The sequence below is a fragment of the Porites lutea genome, chromosome 1 (assembly GCF_958299795.1).
Source record: "Porites lutea chromosome 1, jaPorLute2.1, whole genome shotgun sequence".
Classification (NCBI taxonomy): Eukaryota; Metazoa; Cnidaria; class Anthozoa; order Scleractinia; family Poritidae; genus Porites; species Porites lutea.
In genome coordinates, this window is record NC_133201.1 from 54,408,261 (window position 1) to 54,430,056 (window position 21,796).

A 21,796-nucleotide genomic window follows, 5' to 3' on the forward strand; every position below is an offset into this window, starting at 1 on the left:
ACCTTCCTTATAGGATATAAGAAACAGGGAACAGAACTTATCTTTGATCGCTACCTTTTTAGTTGCCGCTGGGGATTAACGATCCAGCACGCAGCTAATGGAGCAAATGAATGGAAATTTGGTTGCACCGAACGAAGTCACTAAGCCGCTAATTTTGAGCGAAGATGTCACTACAGTCGTTTACGAAATATTTGCTTTGTGTTAGGGAAAAAAAAAATTGGCAGATACCTTAGCCGTCATCCCTAGCTAGTTTATATAACTAATGGTGATATTAGTATCTACGAAACTCGTTTAATATAGTGGTCAGGAAAATTCACGAGTGAGGCCTTTTATATGTAGGAGCTGCGAGATCATCCCGTAGATTTTCATCCATCTTGTTTGTTCTTTTTTTCGTTCTCACTTCAAAAAAAAACATAGGGAGCCAAAATCTGAACACACACAATCCGAAACTACTTGATTCTCTCAAATGGAGACCCAGTAAAACGTCAGCTTCTTCCGACCATGCACCCTATTTTGAGGGACATCAGAGGTCAAAATGGCTTCTGGGGATGTACAGCTTGGGCATCCCGCGCGCAGGTCCTAGCCGAAGCAGCACCAGTAGCCTGTTCGGAATCTTGACCTTTCATGGGTTTTTTACCGATCTTCTCCGCAGCTCTTCATTTGTCGCCATTCTCTAGGACAGTTGGTGTGCGTGTCGACCTCGCACGACAGCCCCCGCCTTCCACGCAGGTACAAGGCGAGAAAGACTGGAACCAAAACGGCAAATCAACATGGCTTGCATGACCTTCATACGAGGTTTCAGACGTGTTAACTCGTTAAAGTACACTAAAGCAAGCCTTCCTACACGCCACTTCTGTTCTGCAGAAAGTAACGACGAAAATCAATCGCACACAGACGCCCGAGACATTGACGAAAACTCTCTTCCTCGAGGAAGAAACCTCGAATTGGTTGTGTCATGTTTACGAGTGGATAGAGTGATTGCGAGTGGCCTCGGAATGGGTAGAAGGTTTGTGTTACAATGATCTGGATTCGCAAGACTTTGGGCTAGATCTCCAGCCATGTGAGGAGGCCTTATTTGCCTCCTCGGACCCATGAAGCATTTTTACAAAATATAATTAACTAATTTAAAAATGGGCAGTACGACTGAAGACATGTTACCCTGCTGCCCCTGCACTGACGTCACTTTTCAAACCAGATACATTTCCTGTTATTGTATTCATGATACCTTTTCTGGTTTGGTGATACCGTGTTCTTAATCAAACCTCCCGATGTTTTAATGGTATCTTGAAGAGTTGGAATGCTTTTAATATGAGAGTATCACACACACCCCTGTCCCTCCCTCCCTCCACCCGAATCTTCACATTCCTCATCCTCTCACCTCTTAGGAGCAAATTCACAAAAAAGTTGGGGGTGCTGGCTATACAGTAACTAGCTTGTTCCAGGCGTTCTGGTCATAAGGACAGGACAAAGAGAATGAACGCCTGGAACAGGCTATACAGAAAATTGTCAAATGACTTTTTCTTGTACACATTTGTGGAAAACTCTTAATGGGTTTCATGGCAATAAATTAGCTCGGAAACCACATTAGTGAAGAAGAAACGCACAACTTAAGCAAGGTTAGCTGCCCGGGGGGGGTACTCCCATATATGGGCTACATAGGTACGTGCCGCGGAATAGGGTATGGTTTTTGAGGTTCTCGGTCCTTAAATAGGGTATCTTTTTTTACCCTTTTGTTTCTGTGTCCCCGGTGTCGTCCTTATATAGGGTAGCTTAATTGTATTATCTAATACTGCAGTGCGAAAATGCCCGCCTAAACGAACGGTTTTTTTTAAACTTGATGTATCCGTTTAAGTATTCTAGCATTTTATGCTTGATGCCATACATCCAATGTTACAGAGAAGAAATAAAGTTTTCCTTTTCATGCTATGAATAATTTTGTTCTTTCCTTGAATAGGGTGTCATTTTTCGGCTTTGGACCTTAAAAAGGGTATCAGTTTTCGCTTTCTTGGTCCTTAAATAGGGTTAGGGTTCACGGACCTTCGCGGCACACCCCTATCCAAAATTCGCGGGAGTACCCCCCCCGGGGTTAGCTGATTTTATTTAAATCCTTTGACATGCGTAGGTTACAGAAACTGCAATCATATATTTTATCATAAAATTCATTATAATTTAAACTTTACATAACAGTGCCAGTGGTTTCATCTTTTGAGCTTGGTTCACCTGTGGTTTTCTAGCTCTATTCAGTCTCTAGCCTCTTCTATCATGTAACCCACTCCCCACCCACCCCCCCCCCCCCCTCCCTTCCTATTAACTTACTAAGTAATTGGTTTTGCAGGAAAGCAAGTGACTATATTGCTGCCAGAAAATTATTTGTAAACAAGGAGAACTGTAAAAAAGCATTTTTGGAGGTAAGCTGTTATGATCATTTTTTACCTTTAGCACTGTTAAAGTAGTGCCTTGCATTCATTCAAGTGGTTACCTTTCAGAAGTAAAAGCTATATAATTAATCAAACAATCAAAGTTTATTAGAAGAAGCTGGTACAGTTGAACCTTCACTAAAGGCCATTTCCACAATGGCCACCTCTCTACAACAGCCGCTTTATTATTTTGGTGAACACCATACACTGACTCTTGTTTAACCCTCTCTACAATGGCCACTTTCTTCCGTCCCATGGAGGCCGTTGTGCAGAGGTTCAACTGTATCCTTAAATTGAGGAAACTTACACAGTTCATTTTATTGTTTTAGGTAAAAGAAGGTGATGAAATAGATCTCACCTTATCTAAAGAAAGCGATGAAGTTGAACTGTCCCGGTTTAGGGTTTTGGCAATTGACAAAAATCAAACAAAGAAAAACAAACGGCGTCTGAGTGGCATTAGATTTTCGAGGATTTTAATGGCAAGGAAAGAATTTGATGAACATTATACCCAGTCTGGTGACTGATGATTGTCACTTCTTCACAGTGGGAATAATAATTATGGTGAATTAAATACCAAACAAATAACTGTGAGGAGACTACGGAACTGTTGAAACCTTCAACAAATTCCAGTGGCTGATCGTGGGGAAGTCCTGATTCGCTGCTTGCACTACCTTGGGATTACTAAACAGATACCCAATTTACACATGAGCAATCCAGTCTCACGATGTCAACTATTCTTCTCAGCTGACCAAAATAAAAGGACTTCCAGTAATCTACATGTACATGTAGCTAGAAGCCTGAGAAAACATTACACCATCAAGTGAGGTCTTATAAAGTAGGCTTATATGGCAAAATCGTCCCATAAAGAAGATCAGGGCTGGCTCAGGCCTTGTTAAAACTTGAATTACTTATTTGTCCTGAAGACCAGCTAAGTAGCTGTAAAATAGTGCTTTCTGAGGGGCTTTGTGTCCTTGTCGTAGTTTATGATTTAGTTAGTAGATGACTTGCTTTGGCCCTTGTCTATATATTGGGTAGGTGAAAATGCACAACTATGTCCAGCACCACTGCAAGATGAAACTTTTTTGAGTCCTTATTATTTCTCAAACAGCACAGCCTCCAGCTGAGTGAAAACCTTAAGAAATGGTCATGTGGTTTTTAGTAAACAGTGGAGGCATGTGTGGCCGAGCAGTTAACACCTCGGACTCTGGATCTGGAGGTCTGGGGTTCAAGCCTCGCCTGCGGATTGTTTCCTTAGACAAGTAACTTTACTCTACTTTACCTTTTACCTCTTAGTAAACAAGACTTGAGCAAACAATTTTGTAGGATTACATCAGTGGCCTTCACCATCACAAGTTATAGACTTTATAGACTGTAAGTAATAATTGTTCCTTTTCTCCTCAGATTAGTATGCACACAAGTTGATTTATAATAATTTATAATGCAAAATACAGCTTGTAGTTTTATTACTTACCTAACGCGAGCTTTGCCTCAATTTTCTCAATTCAAGAAAGAGGGCAGGAGAGGAAAGTCTGCTCACAGTCTTGTCTTTTAAGAGTACTTAACCTGATTTATCATATGACCCGTAGAACCCCACGCGCAATTTCAATGGAAAATCATATGAAATTAAATCTCGTATGTGGGATGTACACGTCATGTCATAAGGCTGGAAAAATGCGTCTAGCCCTGCTTGAAAAGCATGTTACTAATTAACCCCCGGATAAAAATCCATATTTGTACAACAAAAACAAAGTAACAAACAAAAAGACATGTAATCATAGATTTACATTGACATGTTCTGTTACAAGACATTCCATTTTACCCAGTGAGGTGCATCCTGAACTAATTACAATACATTAAAATTTACTTTAAAATTAACTTATATAACAGAGATTTGTTCAGTTTCACACCTGACACATAGACCAACCAATTAACTTTTTTGGGTGAATTAGTTTGGGAAAGAATTTTATCCAAGTCAACTACTTTTAATAGATCACCCATCTCACCTCAAAAGTTAAATGGTCAGCCCCATTTGTTTAGCTTGTTTGTTTTCTCCCGTGTTCTCAACTAAGGGAATTTGTACATTGTCTTTTCATATATTATGCAAACTTGTGTATGTGGACAGGAAGAAATTGGAAGAAAACATCATGAGGAGTGAAATGGGATAACAAACAAACACACTAAAGAGCTCCATTAGTCAGGTTACATATAAACAGAAATATTAGGCAAACATAACAAAAATCAGATTCAAGTTGACATTTTCTCAAATTTCTGAAATGAGCAAACTAACAGCTGTGCAAAATAATCCTTAAATAAATAACACGGATCAACCCGGAATGAAACCATGTATTTGTGTGATGATGTAATAAGCAGTCGGGGTTTTCATTAAGAATTCTAGTAATGAGAGAAAGGTGTCAGGTTATAGGATAATATTTTGAAAAAGGCTCCACGTCTGAGTTAAAACTAGTCATAGACTACACAACATTAGCCGGAGAATTCTGCTTAGTAAACAGAGAATTCTCCGATGCCTGATGAACACCATGAACTGAACAGTATAATAATGTCAGTAGAAAGAAAGCTTTGTCATGTTGTACAATGTGAATCTAAATCTTCAATAGCATTTTTGGGAATTTCAAGGCAGTATTCATGAAGACAAAACAGGGAAAAGCACTTTGCAAAGGAAGAGTACATGTAGAATGATAGAGAGTATCTTCAATTATCGAAAAGCCAGATAGACATCATCCCCCATTATTATTCCAGCATTTACCAACTGGCCTGGGAGGCTGTTGATCTGTGGTCTTTAAAATTTCTCAATCTGAAAACTTCAATCAATTACAATGAGACACTTTGCAATGTCTTGCCAGAAAACACGTTATTGGAACTTTTTAGAAGACCCGCCAGGGGAAAGTCTACTGAGTACACAATTTTTTTTAAATAATCAACTTTGAGAAATTAGATTTGATACACAATTATTTATCCTTTCTACGAAAATTAATTTGGGTTGTTTGTTTTCTTACAACTACTACATGCAAATTATTACAAAAGATGTACATTGAAAATTGGCAGATATAAACAAATTATAGTATTTATTTAGGCTAGAATTGTAAGAATACTACAGAGCATGACACTTGCGATCAAACTTCTCATAATTTTATATGAAAGTATTTTACAGTAATTAATCCATGTGTACATCCTTAGAATTGATGTTAAAAGTACCTTAGTTAATTTTGACATTTTGGGGTAAGTTTCTTGATTGAATATCACAAAATATTCTGGTAGTGTTTTGGTTGTATAATTACTGTAGTAGCCATAGGGTATAAAAAACAAGAACCACAGAGCCTTTTTAAACAATATATTATTTTAATAACAGCCTTTAGACAATAGGTAATAATATTATTACATATTGTCTAAAAAGGCTGTTATGTTTTTAGCTTTAAGCTTATATTATGTTAAGTACAAAATTAATACCACTGTTAGAATGATAGCTGTGGTTACACCGGCCATATTCATTACATTCGGGTACTATAATGCCCATACAGCATGGCCGTCACTTATGGCCGGGGATTGGGGATTTGCCCCTGCTACATGTATGATGAACATGACCCCTGGATACTTTAATATGACACCAAAACGAAAATAGAACTAATAGAACTTTCTAGCTGTTCATTTCCCCGCCTAATAATTGCATACACCCAGCATAATGAAAGCTTAGTGACAGCCCAGCCCCCGTAAGCAGGGAAGCAGTGTTTTTTGTACATGTAGCCGATCTTCCCAGAGTGACAATTAACTCCAAAAAAATTCCATGGATACAAAAACAGAGAAAGGAATTGCCCTTGTCAGTTTCAGCTGTAACACCTTTGGATTTTCAAAATGCCAAAGGAATCAACCCCTGGGTATAAAGTCTACTAGAACCTACACCTAATATTATAATTATTATTGTTCTAGTCTTGCACTTGGAAATGTCCAAACTGACTTGAACTTAATTTTAAAAGATGTCCTAACTATCTTGACTGAACTGGCTGCATTTTGCCAATTACTGGTAATGGGTGAGCTTCAGTGTTGAAGACCCAGTGATCTAAAGGAATAAGAGTGTCATCAGAGAATATTAAATACAAGTATTTTAAAGTTTCTGCTAGGAAGAAGCTTTGTTGGACATCATCATGTGACACTGGAACCTGAGAAACATCACGTATTCCACAGTATCCTGCCCCCACCCGGCAGAACTTTTCGATGTTCTGAAAAAAAAAGTCACCAAACATCAAAAACCCTGTTTGGTCCTTTCCTAAAGTAGTATAATAATTATTTCTTGAAAGTTCAGTTTTGTTTGAGTATTTTTAATGTTGTTTATCGCCTACTGCCTAGCTAATTATGACCATCGATGGCCACGACTAGCCTGTGCTATTGGTAATATAAACTTAGATTTAACCACTCACCCACTGCTCAGAAGGGAAAGTTAAGGAAGAGGGGCGGGGAATTTTTGAGCCTAATGAATTTTTCATTAACATTTCCCTTGTATGAACTTTTTTTAGGCCGGGCATAAATACTTTTAAAGATTACTTGGCGCGCATGAATTTTTTTCCTTTAATTTTTCCCTTGCCTGAATTTTTTTGTACGTCAAGCCCACCACCGCTCCCCCCCCCCTCCACCAACTAAGTTTTCTAATGGACTGTCCCTAAATAGCCAATGCTTTGCTTCTTTCTAGTTTGCTTTCTTATTGTCTTTTGTATTATTATTCTGTATATTAAAATTCTTCGAGTAGAAAACCCCTAAACTATCCAGACTAGTCTACTCTTTAGAAAAGCATTTTTTTATTTTCTTTTTTATATTATTTTTTTATAATCTTGATCTTCCTAGCTTCTGCAACATCCTTCATCCTACTAACCTGTGCTGCTTCCCAGGCCCATTCCCGATATTTGGGCTCGTGCGTGTAGCGCCACATGTAGAAATATGCCTCAATAACTTCAGGTCGAAGAATGTAGTACCTTTCATTACTACGCAGGCCTATTGCTTCATGAGGTCCTTCAAATCTAAATGCCTCTGGGCCAATTCCAGTTGCTGTAATAATAGGAAAAAACAAAGAATAACTTGGGGTGATCTTTGAATAACAGTGAAATAATAATATCCTTACACAGAAACTAAGAAGCAAACTGGAAAAATAAATGCGACCTGATCATTGGTGCAACAACTCTTGCCAACCCTTATACTTATTTTAATACTCCTTTCAACCCCCATCTCGGGTTTTGAGGTATAACTTACATAATGTGGCTATAATGTTTTCAGGCTCTACAAATGATGATTGCACTAAACAATCTGTAAGAGTTTCATGTAGTTGCCCCTTATCTGAATGACACAGAGATTTTAAATAAACTATTGTTTGTTTCTCAATATTAATTTGATTACTTGTCTTTCGATAAGACTCGTGGCAGGTGTTGGCAATCTCTGCTCCAAGGTTGACAAAATGCTTCTCATTTTTAGAACCTTTTGATCCAAGAGCAAACATCCCAGCAGTGAAACAGGCCTGAAAGTAAAAGCACGTATATGCATACAATAAGCATTTATAAGCACTTGTTTTAACACACTATAAACTGCTACTTACTGTATATAATGAGGCTTGCGCTTATACATCTTTGTAAGGGGTTTTATGGGTTGATTCGTAAACGGAGGGGCTAATATCTAAGGTGGCCTACTGTATAACTGGAACAGAGCTGTTAGCAGTGCTGATCAAAAAATTAATACATTTTTCATTTACTGAGTGTCAAAACCTCATAATAAATTTAAAGTTTCAATACATTTAGAGGGAGCTCATATCCCAGGGGGGCTTATAATTGGTAGCCTGTGTACAGAGCCCCCCTCCCCTCATGAAAAATCGGAGAAGAGGCCCCTTAGCCCACTCTCCGATTTTTCCTGAGGGGAAGAGGGCTCTGTACACAGGCTTATAATCGGATGTATTTTTTTTGCTTCCAGGTAGATAGGCCTTTAACTTGGGGGATTTATAAGTGGCAGATGGCTTATAAGCGGCAGTTTATGGTAACACCCAGGAACTAAAAATAACTAATGACACTGTGTTGCCTTTAAAATTTGTTTTGACCTCTACAATGGTTCTTGACTTGTCTTTCCCAGATAAGAATAACAAAACCAAAGGCACCATCTCACAGCACTTTCACTTTTCCGATTCTTGAGTGACATACATTGTAACAGAACTCAAACTGCTATTCTTAAAAAGTGGGGGAAGTATAGACCCTGATAGTTTGGTCAACCTTGTAGAAACAAGTGCATCTTATATGTGTGTGCACCGCTGTAGCTGGTCCACAGGAACTTTCAAGCTGCCATATATTTTTACAACCTGCTTAACCTTTGACGACCATAGATAACCCTTTACAGCATGGAGCCCAAACAATGTCATTGTGAGATTATTCATCGTTCTAACTTCTAGATCTGTGGACCAACATCCTACAGTGTTACAGTTGAAATGAGATTTATTTGGTACAACTTTTGCACTGTACTATTAATAATTATTTTCCATGGGACTTGATATAAGATATGTGAACTTTATGTGAATTTTTTCTTTGGCTGCTATTAGTACAGTGAAAGGGTTCGCATTACATGTAGCATGATAATTAATATTTTTCAATTGGTAAAACAAAAAGGAGTAACACTACAGTTTTCTTTCGCAGTTTCTAGACAGTGGCACAAATTTATAATCAAAACATCAGCTTACCAAGTGGTCCATTTTGTGCTCCAACCTTCCATATTTGTACTCTGCGATGTACGTAAGATTGGATGCTGAAGATCTTCTGACCAGCATTCTTTCTATAGCCTTTAAGGACAATCCACAACTATTATTAACAGCTAGTAGCTGCTAGTAATGATTCATTGTTAAGTAATAAAATAAAATTAATGTATTTTCTTACAATAATTAATACTGCAAAATTCTGTGTATGTCGTTCCATAATCAGAACTTAAGACTAAGAAGACAACAGTGTGACAATGATTTTAATTTATTTTATCAGTAGGGTCTATTAACATGATTGTATCTTTTCTTTTGACAAATCTCTGACTAGCTTGACATCTTTATCTGCTACAGCTGTAAGTCAAGCTTACAATTATTTTATTTAAAAAATTAAATGAAATAAAACTAAAGTAAATGTTATAACTTTTCTCTTTCCTACAATAGTTAAGTGGCATTCTCTTTGCCTTTAAATTTTGCATAATTTATCATTTCTTTTAGAACATTGTGCCCACTAATAATGGAGCTCTTTACTTTGGTAACAAGAGCTTGCTAATAATACAAACCTCCACTGCTTTATCATACATCCTCCTGGCCACATTATCTGTTTCTCCACTCATTACCCATGATTTGATCAAGTACTCATAAAAACTATCCCCAAGAGCACCCAAAGAGACATGTTCTGTTAAAAAAACAGAAATACAATCCATTACTTACAATCCATTGCTGCAGAGTGACACCAATAAAAGCATAAGTAGATGGTTCCCACAACTTGGGATACACACTATTAAACAGTGCTGCTGTAGTCAGCACATTGCAAAAACAATCACTGATACATACATAGTTTAGATGCTGTTGTCTAATTTTTTTAAAAAAAAACCAGCATCCCACTTAAGTGTCCTCCAAGATATGATCTTCAATTATGCCAGTACAGAACTTTATGCCTGTAAGTGTAGTGTTTACATGTCCTAGACCATCACCATTTTGTACGACACGTCTACAAACAATCTTGTTTTCTTTGAATGACAGTTTTTTGGCGAAACAAGAACACTCATTCGCCCAGGAGCTGCCTCTCAACCAATAGCACGATTTCATGGGCCTCTCGGGCAGGCCCTCCCTATCCCCTCATGTGTCACCCTTTAATATGCGCCCTGTTTTTTCTTGCACCCATATTGCTTGTAGGTGCCTTAGGCTAGATATCTCTCAAAAAAGGACACATGAAGCTGGTCCCAAAGGTGTCCATTGTAGAGAGACTTGACTGTACACTCATTGTAGTACATGTACATGTAGTATAATAGCCTGTTGTAAAAAGTGTCCCTGTTGACAGGCAGCAGATTTGAGTGTATACCGAGAGAAAGTCATTTTGAACTACAGTGTACATTGTAACTATTCTTAGACTGTCAGATCCATTTCAAGTTCTCATAAACAGTAAAAATGAACTTACGTGAACCCCATACTCCACTCCTTGGGTTTAAATAGTTGGGGTACAATCCATTAGGTTTGTCAATCTGATCTAGAACTTCACGGACCCTGAACACCTGATAAAAACGCCAGTCAAGAAAAAAAACTCCACTCAACTCTTCATACTTGATGGATCTGTCCATGCAATGCTTTCATGTGTTATACCATGAAATATCTCATAAGCTACTTGACCTTTCTTGTGTAAACACGAGCCTAACATTTGCCCTAACATTTGTGTGTTAAGCAGGGTTTTATTAAGAATCCTAGTAATAGGAGAAAGGTGTAACGCTACGGAAGAATATTTTGAAAAATGTTCCATGTCTGAATAAAAAAATAGTCATAAGCTACCAAACATTAGTCAGAGAATTCTTCGTAGTAAAATGGAGAATTCTCTGATCTCGGATGCCTAATGAACACCCTGGTTAAGGACAAAAATCTCACCTTTTTTGCGTAAATTGGATCTCCTGTGATCTTTGATAGATACACAAACTCCAAGTGCAATGTGCCAAATTCAGCGAGAATGGAACAACCACCAGATGCCCAGCCCCAGTTATGTCCACTGCCACTGCAGATAAAAGATTAAATGTTACAACACAATTTGCACAGCTCTGTTTACTAGTAATTTTTATTATGAGACGTTTGTTTTCAAATGACATTACCGTTGAGGAAAACAGAACAGTTCTACTGTTGTAGAAGTTAACTTTGCTCAGCAAATGCAGCAAATAATAATAAATAAGTTTTATGTGAATTTATAACAACAACGATGACAACAACGACAACACCTATTTTTTACTGTAACTTGAGCAAATAATAAAAGAAAACTTAATATATAAAACCCCTAAGATTTTGGGTGTGAAAAATAGTATACAAAAGATATCAGAAAATCTTTGTTTCCCTTAACCTTTAAAGAGCATCTACTAAGATGTTTGGGAAAACAATGAGAAGAACCTAATAGATTTTTAAAATGTAAAGTTGTCTTAGGATGATGAAAGGTGCCCCTGTCTTATGAATCATTCTACAGTGAAACTCCCCTCTATGGACACCCACTTAATACAGACACCAGCATTATAATGGACATACAGCTTCAGTTGTCCTGATGAAAAGCTCAAACATTACATATACATATATATGTATTTTCTCTCATATTAACCACCTAATTAGTATTACGGACACTGGTTAATACAGAGAACGGACACAGCCACTTTTCTGTGTCCCGAAGCACAAACCCTCAAATTGTCCACTCCGCTTCACGGACACTGGTTATCTATGCATTGTCTTTTTTCCTTGTCACAGTCATGTGTCTACAATTATTGTAGACAAGTACCATGTTCCAATAATGACGGATTTCAAGGAGTTTAATAATACAGTAGCAAAATAAGTGTGACATTGTTTCCTTTCAATAAGTCCATCTTTCTTCGCTGTGTTTGACCCTTGTACTGTAGCCTGATCAAACATTTTTTGTCTCCTACTACACAACTTTCACTTTGTTGGCTTTTTGCTGCAGTCATTCTATCTACACTGCCGCCCAATTAGCTCAGTTGGATAAGCGCTGGTCTGCCAAGCGGGAGGCCGCTGGTTCAAGTCCCAGTCGGACCAACACTCAGGATCTTTAAATAACTGAGGAGAAAGTGCTGCCTTTGTAAAGAAATCTGCAAACGGTTAGACTTTCTAGTCTACTCGGATAAGGACGAAAAACCGTAGGCCCCGTCTCACAACCCTTGCATATGTAAATTCTGTGGGACATTAAAGAACCCACACACTGTTCGTAGAGAGTAGGAGACATAGTCCCCGGTGTGGGGAGAGGGACTGTTACAGGCCCACAGTAATTGGCGTCATGCTGTTGCGGTGACCCTGCCAATAATTGGCGAATCTAATAAAATAAAATAAAATAAAACACCTCCTCTATGTCTTTTTTAGTCTCAATATCAATACAGCATGAGTCTGAGATGCTTTTTCAGTGAGCCAGCTTAATAGGGACACCCAGATAATATATAGACACTATGGCATGTTTCTTTGGTGTCCATATTAATAGGGTTCCCCTGTACTTAAAATACAAACCTGGCAAAATTAACCATTGCCCATGGTATTCCTGTCGGTGTGTTAAATGCAGCCAGGAGTTTGTCGCCAACTTCTTTAGCTTTCACTTTGAAAACCTGTAAAACAGATTCAGTATAAATAACAAATTATGATATGTACGTTAATAAAACTAGCCAAAATATAAGTACAGGTTAATACTGCAAGTTATCATTGATAGAACCCCACATTTACAAGCCCTGGGCTTTTGCAGCTTTCTTAGAGTTTTATTGCATAGGCTTAAATCAACAATAGATGAGCAAGGGAGCTGGTGCCTGAAAGATTGGTAGAGCCAGGCAGCTGTCGAGCATGGAGGAGGTACACTGCACATGTATCTGCTACAGGTCAAAATTAAATTTAGGTTAAAATGTTTTAACTTAGGTTGATTCCCAGTTTCCTAAGATCTCTCCTAGCCTTAATTCATGAATTAGGGATGGAAGACAAAGGAAATTGAGAATCAACCTAGGTTAAAAAATATCAACCTGAATATAATTTTGACCTATAAACATATCTATGGCAAACCATCACACTGAACCAGTCAAGGGGATACTAATCAAAATTTGACACATACCAGAGAGGGGAGAGTGAGGGAGAGGTTGATACAGGTAATTATACTAACAGTAACAATTAATGACTTTCCTGACAGGCCAGAAAGCAAGAAGCAAATACTAAAGCAAACCAAGTAGGAGCCTCTGTAAAATGCACAAAGGGAGCTCCTGATCTATTGCCCACAGTTTGTAATGCAGTTTCCACTGCCGTCTACTTAGTTTGCGCACTTTAGAGGGTTGATATCAACCAATAATACACATATATGTATGTCTAACAGTTACTATTAAAACTATACTGTATAAGCTTTTACATATTCAAAAGCAAGTAAACATTATTGTTGCTCATACCTCTTCTCCACTGAAAGCATAGGCAGACAAAAGTCCACCAAGAAATCGTATTGTGGTTTCAAACACAGACACATCTGAAGCCTGTTTAGAGAAATGGCAATGAAAAAAATTAATAATTGGATGAGGTTTTCACATATAAGTTGCTGATTCAAGTGCATTAAAATTTAGTCAAGGAAACCAATTTCTTAATTAGGAACATTAAGAAAACCCATGTTCAGTTGCTGTGATTATCTTACACATACAGGTATGTTAAGATGGGATGATGAGACAAAAATTAATATTAAGGGTATATCTTCTGGCGTGCAAGTAAACACAATGAAGCAATCACTTCATTAATCACTGTCCCTGGAATAATTGCCTCTTTTTGGTATGAAAAAAGAAGATTGTGTTTCCTTGATTAAACAACAAGCACCTCCCCCCCCTGCCCCCACCCAAAAAACATAATGCCAGGTCTAGATAAAGAAAGTTCTAAAATTAATAAGCCTCTCAGAGATTGATTTGCGATTTAATACTTAAGGATAAAGGGGAAAATAAATGGCTGCTAAGAGCAAAGACAAAAACCTTTTCTTGCAAAAGTAGGAACTGGAATTCTACATAGACTGCAGATTAGCATTCAAAAAACACCATCATCACTAAGTCTGCCATGTGGCCAAGTTGGAAACAAACAAACATGAATGTACTGTACATGTAATTGAATTGCCGTACAGTACATGTAATTGAATTGCCCAAGCAACAGAGTAATTTGTACATTAAGATTCTTTTGTACTCACATGATTAAAGTGAAGTGATACTGCCACCCACTTCCTTGCACGCTCAAACTCATCTTTCATTCCCATAATGTATAAAGTGTCCAATGCGTCAACTATTGTAGCACCCATTGAAGAAGCTCCAAATATTGATGCTGAATGTCCCGACTTGCTTATTGGCCGTAACTCATTGGCACCCCATGCATGATTAACATATCCTGTCCAGGCATGTTCCATCATCTAGTAAGACATTTTGATAACAAAAAGCCACTTGTATGTTCTCCATAGGCTCTTTGGATTTACTGTTACGCAAATTAATTCACCGCAAGTGTAGTTATAGCATGCCTCAAAGACGTAATTTAACCTCGGTTAGTAATATCTGCGAAGCAGCACCATGATTCTTGTTCTGGACCTTCAAAGGACTCAACAAATTACCGGAAGTGCTTTTTGAATTTCCTTTGATCTTGATTGAAAAATCAGCAATGATTTTTTTATATCTGACTTTTTGGCGCCTACTCAAATCCTGGGCCCAGTTGTTCGATGGCCGATTAGCACTTAACCCAGGGTTAAATTTAACCCGGGATTCTTTTTCTTTTGTTCAAAAGCATTTTCTCGGACAGTTTTCTCTGATATTCATAGAGCATCGAATCATCAACTTGTAGAAAAAGGAATTAAACTGAATTTACTTTATAAGCTTTCATATTTGAATTCAAATTTTGCACTAACCCTGGGTTATCTTAACCAAGCTTTGAACAACCCGGCCCTGGTGCACAAGTGGGGACCCAGAACAAGGATTTCAGCCCTGTTTCATGGACGGACTTCCATTTGCAGCACAGGCTAATGTAGTTAAGACCATTCACAATAAGTCAAGGAGGGTAAGCCTTTCAATTCTACAACTTAAAGAATTTTGGAACCTTTTTTACAGCAAACAGCAAACATGAATAATCGATCACATGACCAAATTATCAATTGTCCTTTTAAACTATACTTGGCTCAGCCGATAACACCTACCTCGACCTTGATTATTCTGAATATCACAAAAACCTCATACACCATTGTTTAAAAAAAGTTGTGATCGATGTTGTTAGTCTCACACAAGACATTAGAATCAATCAGCAAAAGCTTAAAAGCACTGTGGCTCTTTTCTTTTTGAAAAGTCAGCAACTAACTAAACCAAAGTTACATCTGGTTTAACGATATATACCAGGTGAGTAAACAATAAAATTTGTTCAGCAGTGACATCAAAGTATTCTAAATATCAAAGCTGAGCATGCAACAAAATTAATTATTGCAAAACTTATATTCAGAAGAATAATGACTGAGGCAGTATCAGTACTTGACCCACATTTAATAAGTACAGACTTCTCAAGTAAAATCGTAGCTTATTTTAACCATGTAAGATTAAATTCAATGCTACCAATGACAACCTGAAACGTAACTTAGCGTGTACGTCACTAACAAACTAACTACACTGTTTAATAAAACTTGAATATTCTGGAACGATACATCTTTCTCGAGCTGTAAAGGATGACTGGAAAGTAAATAACCTCCTAAACTTTTAAGAGTGAATTGGTGATCAAAATTAAAGCTGATCGCTCTTGCGTTGAGTTGGGTTACAGGTTGTAGTTTTTCTTCGACTGTCAACATTAATAAACAGTACCGACTAATGATTATGAATACTGAAAACGCGTAACTACATATACAAAGCACTAAACTTATCCACGTACTTATGGCATCAAACAATCAACGTACCTTTTTTATAAAATTTCTTCGTGTCTTTGCTATTTCATCTGAAGGTTCTCCCCCGGTGATTCCCATCGCTCCAGTCTCGTCCACCTTAGAATTGTTCACTAATTTCTCAATTTTAGCGCGCTTTTCAGCTTCCTTTTGAGATTTCTTCTCTTCTCTAAACTTCTCTTTGTCCTTTCTTATTTTTTCCATTAATTCCTTATGGTTTAAGGACAGTTTTGTCGGAGTTTTCTCAGGTACATTAACTTCAACATTCTGACTTTCAGCTCCTAGATCGTCGGCTTCTCTCTTGTTAGGCAGCGAGGTGGCTTCTCGCGTGGAAACGAAAACACATTAAAGATTAGCGACAAAGGCTGCAAAATAGCGCCTTAGGTTTACTTAAATCAAGTCAAAAAGTCTTTAAGTTGACAAAAATATCAGATATTTACCTTCGACATCCCTCACAATGGGTGTTTTAGGGGGTCTAATGGGTAAAATATCGCCACCGGCACCTACGAATTTTTTGTACGCGTTCTCCAGGTAAGTCCGGTCTCTCAAGTCTGGGACGAAGAAGAATGCTCCAAAGCATAAAAGAAGAAAAGCTATAAAAATTAACAACAAAACATACTTTTCTCTGAGTCTAAGACCGGATCTATGGACGGGAATTGGCTGAAATCTGCTATGGTGAGTTGGCAAAATCGCCATGGTCGAAGATTTAGGCCGCCATCATGGGTAACTCCGCTGACACAATGCTATCAAGGACCCCCGTAAGCGCATCATTAACTGGGCTGCCTGTGGCAAGCATAGCTTCGGGGTATTTCTGGCAAGTCGTAGTGGGGGTATGCTCGCCACAGGCAGCCCAGTTAACGATCTTCCCCTTTTTATTAGAAATATATCTTCAGTTAATGCTTTCAAGCAGGCTCTTAAAACTCATTTATTTCAGAAGGCGTTTCCCAGCTAATTTATTGTTTTTATTCTCTTTATTAAGAAGGATTTGTATATAGGATTTTAAAGATTAATTTTTATTTTTAAATTGTTATTTTTACTAATTTTTGGGAACGATCTGTAAATTTTGTTTTTTTTGGAATATGTACTAGGATTTTAGGATTTTGTTGAGTCAATGTTATGCGCAGATGAAAATTTCTTTCCCTGGATTGATATTTGCGCAATACAAATCAATAAATAAATAAATAAATAAATAAATATAAAATATGCTGTCCTGCTCTCCTTAATCTTGATACTATTTCAGAGCAATATCTATAAGGTTAATGTAAGAGAGTACCCCCCGGGGATTTATGTCGCCAAAATGAACACTGTCAATTAAAAATAGAATTAAAGTCAAAAAGACTTGTGCAAAGACTGATCAAGCAACGTAAAAAAGGCTGAGGTATGCAATATTTCAACTGGCCAATACCAGTCTTCATCGGGCTTATTAGGAAAAACCACGAATATCCTGACAGAATATATACTACTGTAAAATAATAAACGGAAGTTACATGTAAAAATTGAAGGCAAGGCTGATCGGACAGCTATTATAAAGGTTTACAAATTTGTTTGCCCAATATTTGGACTAGACAAAACTAGTCTTCATCAGGGGCTAGAAAAGCTAAGTGAGACGATTACATTTGATTACATAAAATAATTTTAAAAAATAAAAAATAAAATTTGATTGGTGAGGAAATACAATAGACAAAAACTTGTATAAAGACGGTTACATAAAAAAATATATATCCTGTATATGTCAATAGATTAAATTTTATCTCGTCTGTTCATCTTATGGGGTTCAAGTATTTTGAGTTTAGATATTTAAAATCCTTCGCGGGCCTTACGGATACTGTCCCTTTCTTAATTAATTAGTTCTAATGGAATAAGTTTTATGTCCTTGATGGAATCATCTCGAGGGGAGAAGTGGTCTGAAACGGTGGTAAGATGATAAAAGTGATGTGGATTTCTGGCTTTTTCTATGGAGCGTCGGTGCTCTCCAAAACAGCTCAAAACTGTCACTGAGCTGGCGTTTAGTTTCGCCCAGGTATTGCATGTTACATTCGTTGTACTGGATCATGCAAATGAGATTGGAAAATGAACAGGAGATGTGGTGTCGGATGCGTCGTTGTTCGTCCAGGTAAAGGAGAAGGTGTGAGACGTGGTTCCTTCTGTAAAAAGGACACGTCTTCCACCTACTTCTGTTACAGCGGAAAGCTCCAGGTGTTTTGGGGGGTGGTCTGCGGTGTTTGGCTCTGACTAAGATGTAACGTAGATTATTGCAACGGCGGTTGGATATAAGAGGAGGAGAAGGAAGTGCTTCTTTGCATCGTTGTGAAGAATGAAGGATGTTAAGATTGCCAGAAATATTATGGTTTATGTTGGGAAGAGCTGGATTGAATGTTACTACAAATGGTACTCTGTCAGATTCCTGTCTTGTGGATGTTTTGAGGGCTTGGCTGCTTGGAATAAGGCGTACTTTGTTTATTTCTTGCTGGCTGAGACAGTGTTTATATCCTCTGTTTATGAGATGTGTGGTGAGTGCGTTGAGACGTTTGTTAAAGAAATCATCTTTCGAGCAAATTCTTCTTAGTCGCAATGCAATGCTGAAAGGGATCGATTTTTTAGTGTGGGATGGATGGGATGGATTGAGGAGTTATGGTTGCTTGTCTGTAGGCTTGACATAAAGGTCGGTTGACATAAAGGTCGGTTTGTAATTTGTCGTTGATTAGTAGAACGTTGACATCAAGAAAAGGGATTTTAGATTGAGAAAACGAACTAGTGAATTTGATTGTGGGATGTAGGTTGTTTAGGTACGTGATGAATTCATGTAATTTATCCTCGCCATGTGACCACTAGTAGAAGGAAGATGTCGTCAATACTGATAACGCCACCAGATAAGGGTGGAGTGGGTTGCACCGGCTAGAGCTAGTTCTTCAAACTTCCCCATGAAGAAATAGGCGTAAGAGGGAGCCATTTTCGAGCCCATCGCTGTTCCATTAACCTGTTGGTAGTGTTGTCCGTTGAAAATGAAAGTGTTATGTGTGAGGATCATACAGATGAGATCAAAGAGTCTGGTTGTCTGAATAGAGGGATTTATACGACTGTCAAGAAATTCGCTGCAGGCTTGGATTCCGTCCTTTGAGGTATGTTGGTATAAAGTGAAGATACATCAAGGGTAATGAGTAGAGCACCGTCTGGTAATTAGCCGATATTATTGAGTTTTTTGAGAAAGTGGGTAGTGTAGGAGGGGAGTTTGGTAACTAGCGGTTGAAGATGGAAGTCGATGAACTGTGAAATTCATTCTGTGGGGTGACTGATGTTAGATACTACTGGACGGCCGGGGTTACCAGGTTTGTGTATTTTTGGGATAGTGTAAAAACGTCCTGGCTTGGGAGAGTTTTTTACAAGGTATGTTGCTGTCTCTTCGTCGACCCTGTTTTTGTTGTTTCAGTTTGCAACGATCTGCTTGATATAATTGAGGATTGTGATGGCGAAATTCACATGTATGCTGACGACACTACGATTTGCGCGACTGCGTCTTCTCCTTATATCAAGAGAGGATAAAGGGGACAGAGAAGGCATCCCCCATACCCACCTTATTCCATAGGTAATTCGTCTCGAGTTGTTTTTAGAATCGGGATAAAGTTACCTCGCGCGCTGCGTGGATGTTTCGTGGAGGTTTCGCATGACTAAACGCCGTGCAAAACATGTCGGGAGAAAGGCAATGAAAGCGTAAAGAGATCGAGAGCATTCCTGAATATTGAAGCGAAATGAGTCCGCGCTTACCTTGGAAACGGGAATCGCTGGACTCTTTGACAACCCGTGAAATCAGTTCAACTCGAAGTTGTCGTAACCTCAGTGCTTTAATAAAATGAGAAATTTCGCCGGTCTATTGAAACCGGTCGTTTTTACAATAGGGAGCTTTAGCATCGACGATGGCAACGGCAGCGAAAACGTCAGTTTTAAAATGAATTCCTGTTTTTTCAATCTTTGTCGCGTTTTTTCCAATTTGCTGAAAATGGCAAGTGTAGGCGAATTTCTCTGGAATTGATTTTTTGAGGACCGCACTCAAACTTGGAGGGAGAAAAAGAGATTCGTCGTCGCTTGTTTACGTCCTCCATAAAACTTGCAATTAGGCATTTTCACGTCGTAGTCGTGCAAGGACGGTAAAGAAATGTACAAAAAAACGTGATGTACGTACAAAGTTGTTGTTTTGCCTAGAAAACCAATTGCTTTTTTGACGTCCTCTTTGCCGTCGCCGTCGTCGTTGCTAAAGCTCCCTAATAAAGCAAGTAGGACGCCAAGTGTTATTTTTGTTGAATAATAAAAGACTAATAAAAGAATAAATATCAAACCAGAAATTACTCTCTTCAAACTGTAAGTTATAAATGATCCTGAGAGAATATTCAGTGTGTTAAGGATTTCCCTGCTGTACTGTTAGCTCTATACAAGAGAGGAAGGGCGATTCTTTTTTAATTTCCGTTTCGCAGACACAACTTTAGCAGAAATCCCTCTGTAGTTGTTTTCGTCGACAAAACGAATAGCAATATCGCTCTTCGCGTCTTCCGCCATTTTGTTCTGCGTCAATTCGTGAAGGGCGCGTGGCTCTGAGCGTGGGTCATCCACGCGCAACACATTGGCGCTATGTGATTGGTAATCCCCCTTGAGATCTGTGGTGTTAAAAATAACTCGAGACGAATTACCTATGGAATAGGGTGTGTATGGGAGATGCCTTCTCTGTCTCCTTTATCCTCTCTTGCCTTATATGGTTGCTATTGTCTTAAACGTCATCCTTCAGAAGTTGTATGACTGGTACTGCCTTAACCGCCTCATACCTACGACATGGCTACGACATGTATAACGTATTCTACAGACTACTATCAACGTCTTACTTTAGAAAGCTGGTTTACCAACTTAGAACAAACGCCACTGAATCGTAGCCAACAGTTACCAGCGCAGTACAAACGACTTATTGACGAGATCAAGCAAAACTAATTACGAGAGAATGACTGGCAATTTGACTAACAATAGACGACTGTTTAACTGTGACAATAGACGGATCGAAAAGCACCAATTACTGATTACGAGTCTTCATAGCCAATAACATCACGGCTTAACTGACAGACGACCAATAACATTGCGACGTAATTGACCAATCAGATCAATAACCAGAGTATAATACCATCAACTGACGTGATACAACTCACTTTGACTCTGAAGATGACTACCACACAGGTTGTCCAAACGTCAGTCACTTTCAACAACAACAGTATTATTGAGGACTACGTTCACCCGAACGATTAAACTCAACCTTCTTTTGAAATGACTCCTGGGTTCAAACCTTTCACAAAATATTTTGGACAAGGCAACAATTTCATCCGATAATCGCGCGCAAGAAATGGGAGATACATCGCGGAAAGGTGGAGGAGCAATGCAAACCCAGAGGGAGCAAACTAGTCGCGGCTACACAGTACAAAGTGCTCACTCAAGGTGATATGGAATTCCCAGAGTACATCGAAAAGTGCAGGCAAATCACTGATGCATGCGGATGGCCAGAAGACGCTAAGGACATGGCTCTCATGGACGCTATTCTCCACGGTCTAAAGAATCCAAAAGTTTATCAAAGGTGTTTGGAAGAAGACCAGGACTCGCTTACCGCCGAACGAGTGATCGAAATTGCAACTCTCTTGTACAACAGCGATTGTCGAAGATCAATTATGCAGACTCTCAGTACGGCAACTGCAGCAGTAACTGCAATACAGCAAG

General features: G+C 38.5%; 2 protein-coding genes across 2 annotated transcripts; one reads left to right on the plus strand and one right to left on the minus strand.

Annotated features, from left to right (window-relative positions):
• Positions 1-764: 764 nt before the first annotated feature.
• On the plus strand, positions 765-4,290 carry LOC140921932 (uncharacterized). Its single transcript, XM_073371948.1, has 3 exons — positions 765-1,006; positions 2,336-2,408; positions 2,747-4,290. The coding sequence occupies exons 1-3, from the start codon at positions 771-773 to the stop codon at positions 2,939-2,941; spliced, it is 504 nt and encodes a 167-aa protein (XP_073228049.1). The 5' UTR covers positions 765-770; the 3' UTR covers positions 2,942-4,290.
• Positions 4,168-16,782, minus strand: LOC140921729 (mannosyl-oligosaccharide 1,2-alpha-mannosidase IA-like). The gene is made up of 12 exons (XM_073371740.1): positions 16,495-16,782; positions 16,070-16,377; positions 14,342-14,557; positions 13,572-13,652; positions 12,661-12,755; positions 11,044-11,167; positions 10,586-10,679; positions 9,708-9,823; positions 9,133-9,231; positions 7,815-7,932; positions 7,297-7,469; positions 4,168-6,649 (listed from the first exon to the last, which is right to left on the minus strand). The coding sequence occupies exons 1-12, from the start codon at positions 16,748-16,750 to the stop codon at positions 6,416-6,418; spliced, it is 1,914 nt and encodes a 637-aa protein (XP_073227841.1). The 5' UTR covers positions 16,751-16,782; the 3' UTR covers positions 4,168-6,415.
• Positions 16,783-21,796: the final 5,014 nt, after the last annotated feature.

Coding starts and splice junctions, on each gene's coding strand:
- LOC140921729 (XM_073371740.1), bottom strand. CDS start 16,750: ATGGCGATTTTGCCAACTCACCATAGCAGATTTCAGCCAATTCCCGTC. Junction 14,558..16,069: donor GAAGAAATTTTATAAAAAAG/GTACGTTGATTG, acceptor ATGTCTTACTAG/ATGATGGAACATGCCTGGAC. Junction 11,168..12,660: donor GCAATGGTTAATTTTGCCAG/GTTTGTATTTTA, acceptor TTTTATCTGCAG/TGGCAGTGGACATAACTGGG.
- LOC140921932 (XM_073371948.1), top strand. CDS start 771: ATGGCTTGCATGACCTTCATACGAGGTTTCAGACGTGTTAACTCGTTA. Junction 1,007..2,335: donor GGCCTCGGAATGGGTAGAAG/GTTTGTGTTACA, acceptor TTGGTTTTGCAG/GAAAGCAAGTGACTATATTG. Junction 2,409..2,746: donor GTAAAAAAGCATTTTTGGAG/GTAAGCTGTTAT, acceptor TTATTGTTTTAG/GTAAAAGAAGGTGATGAAAT.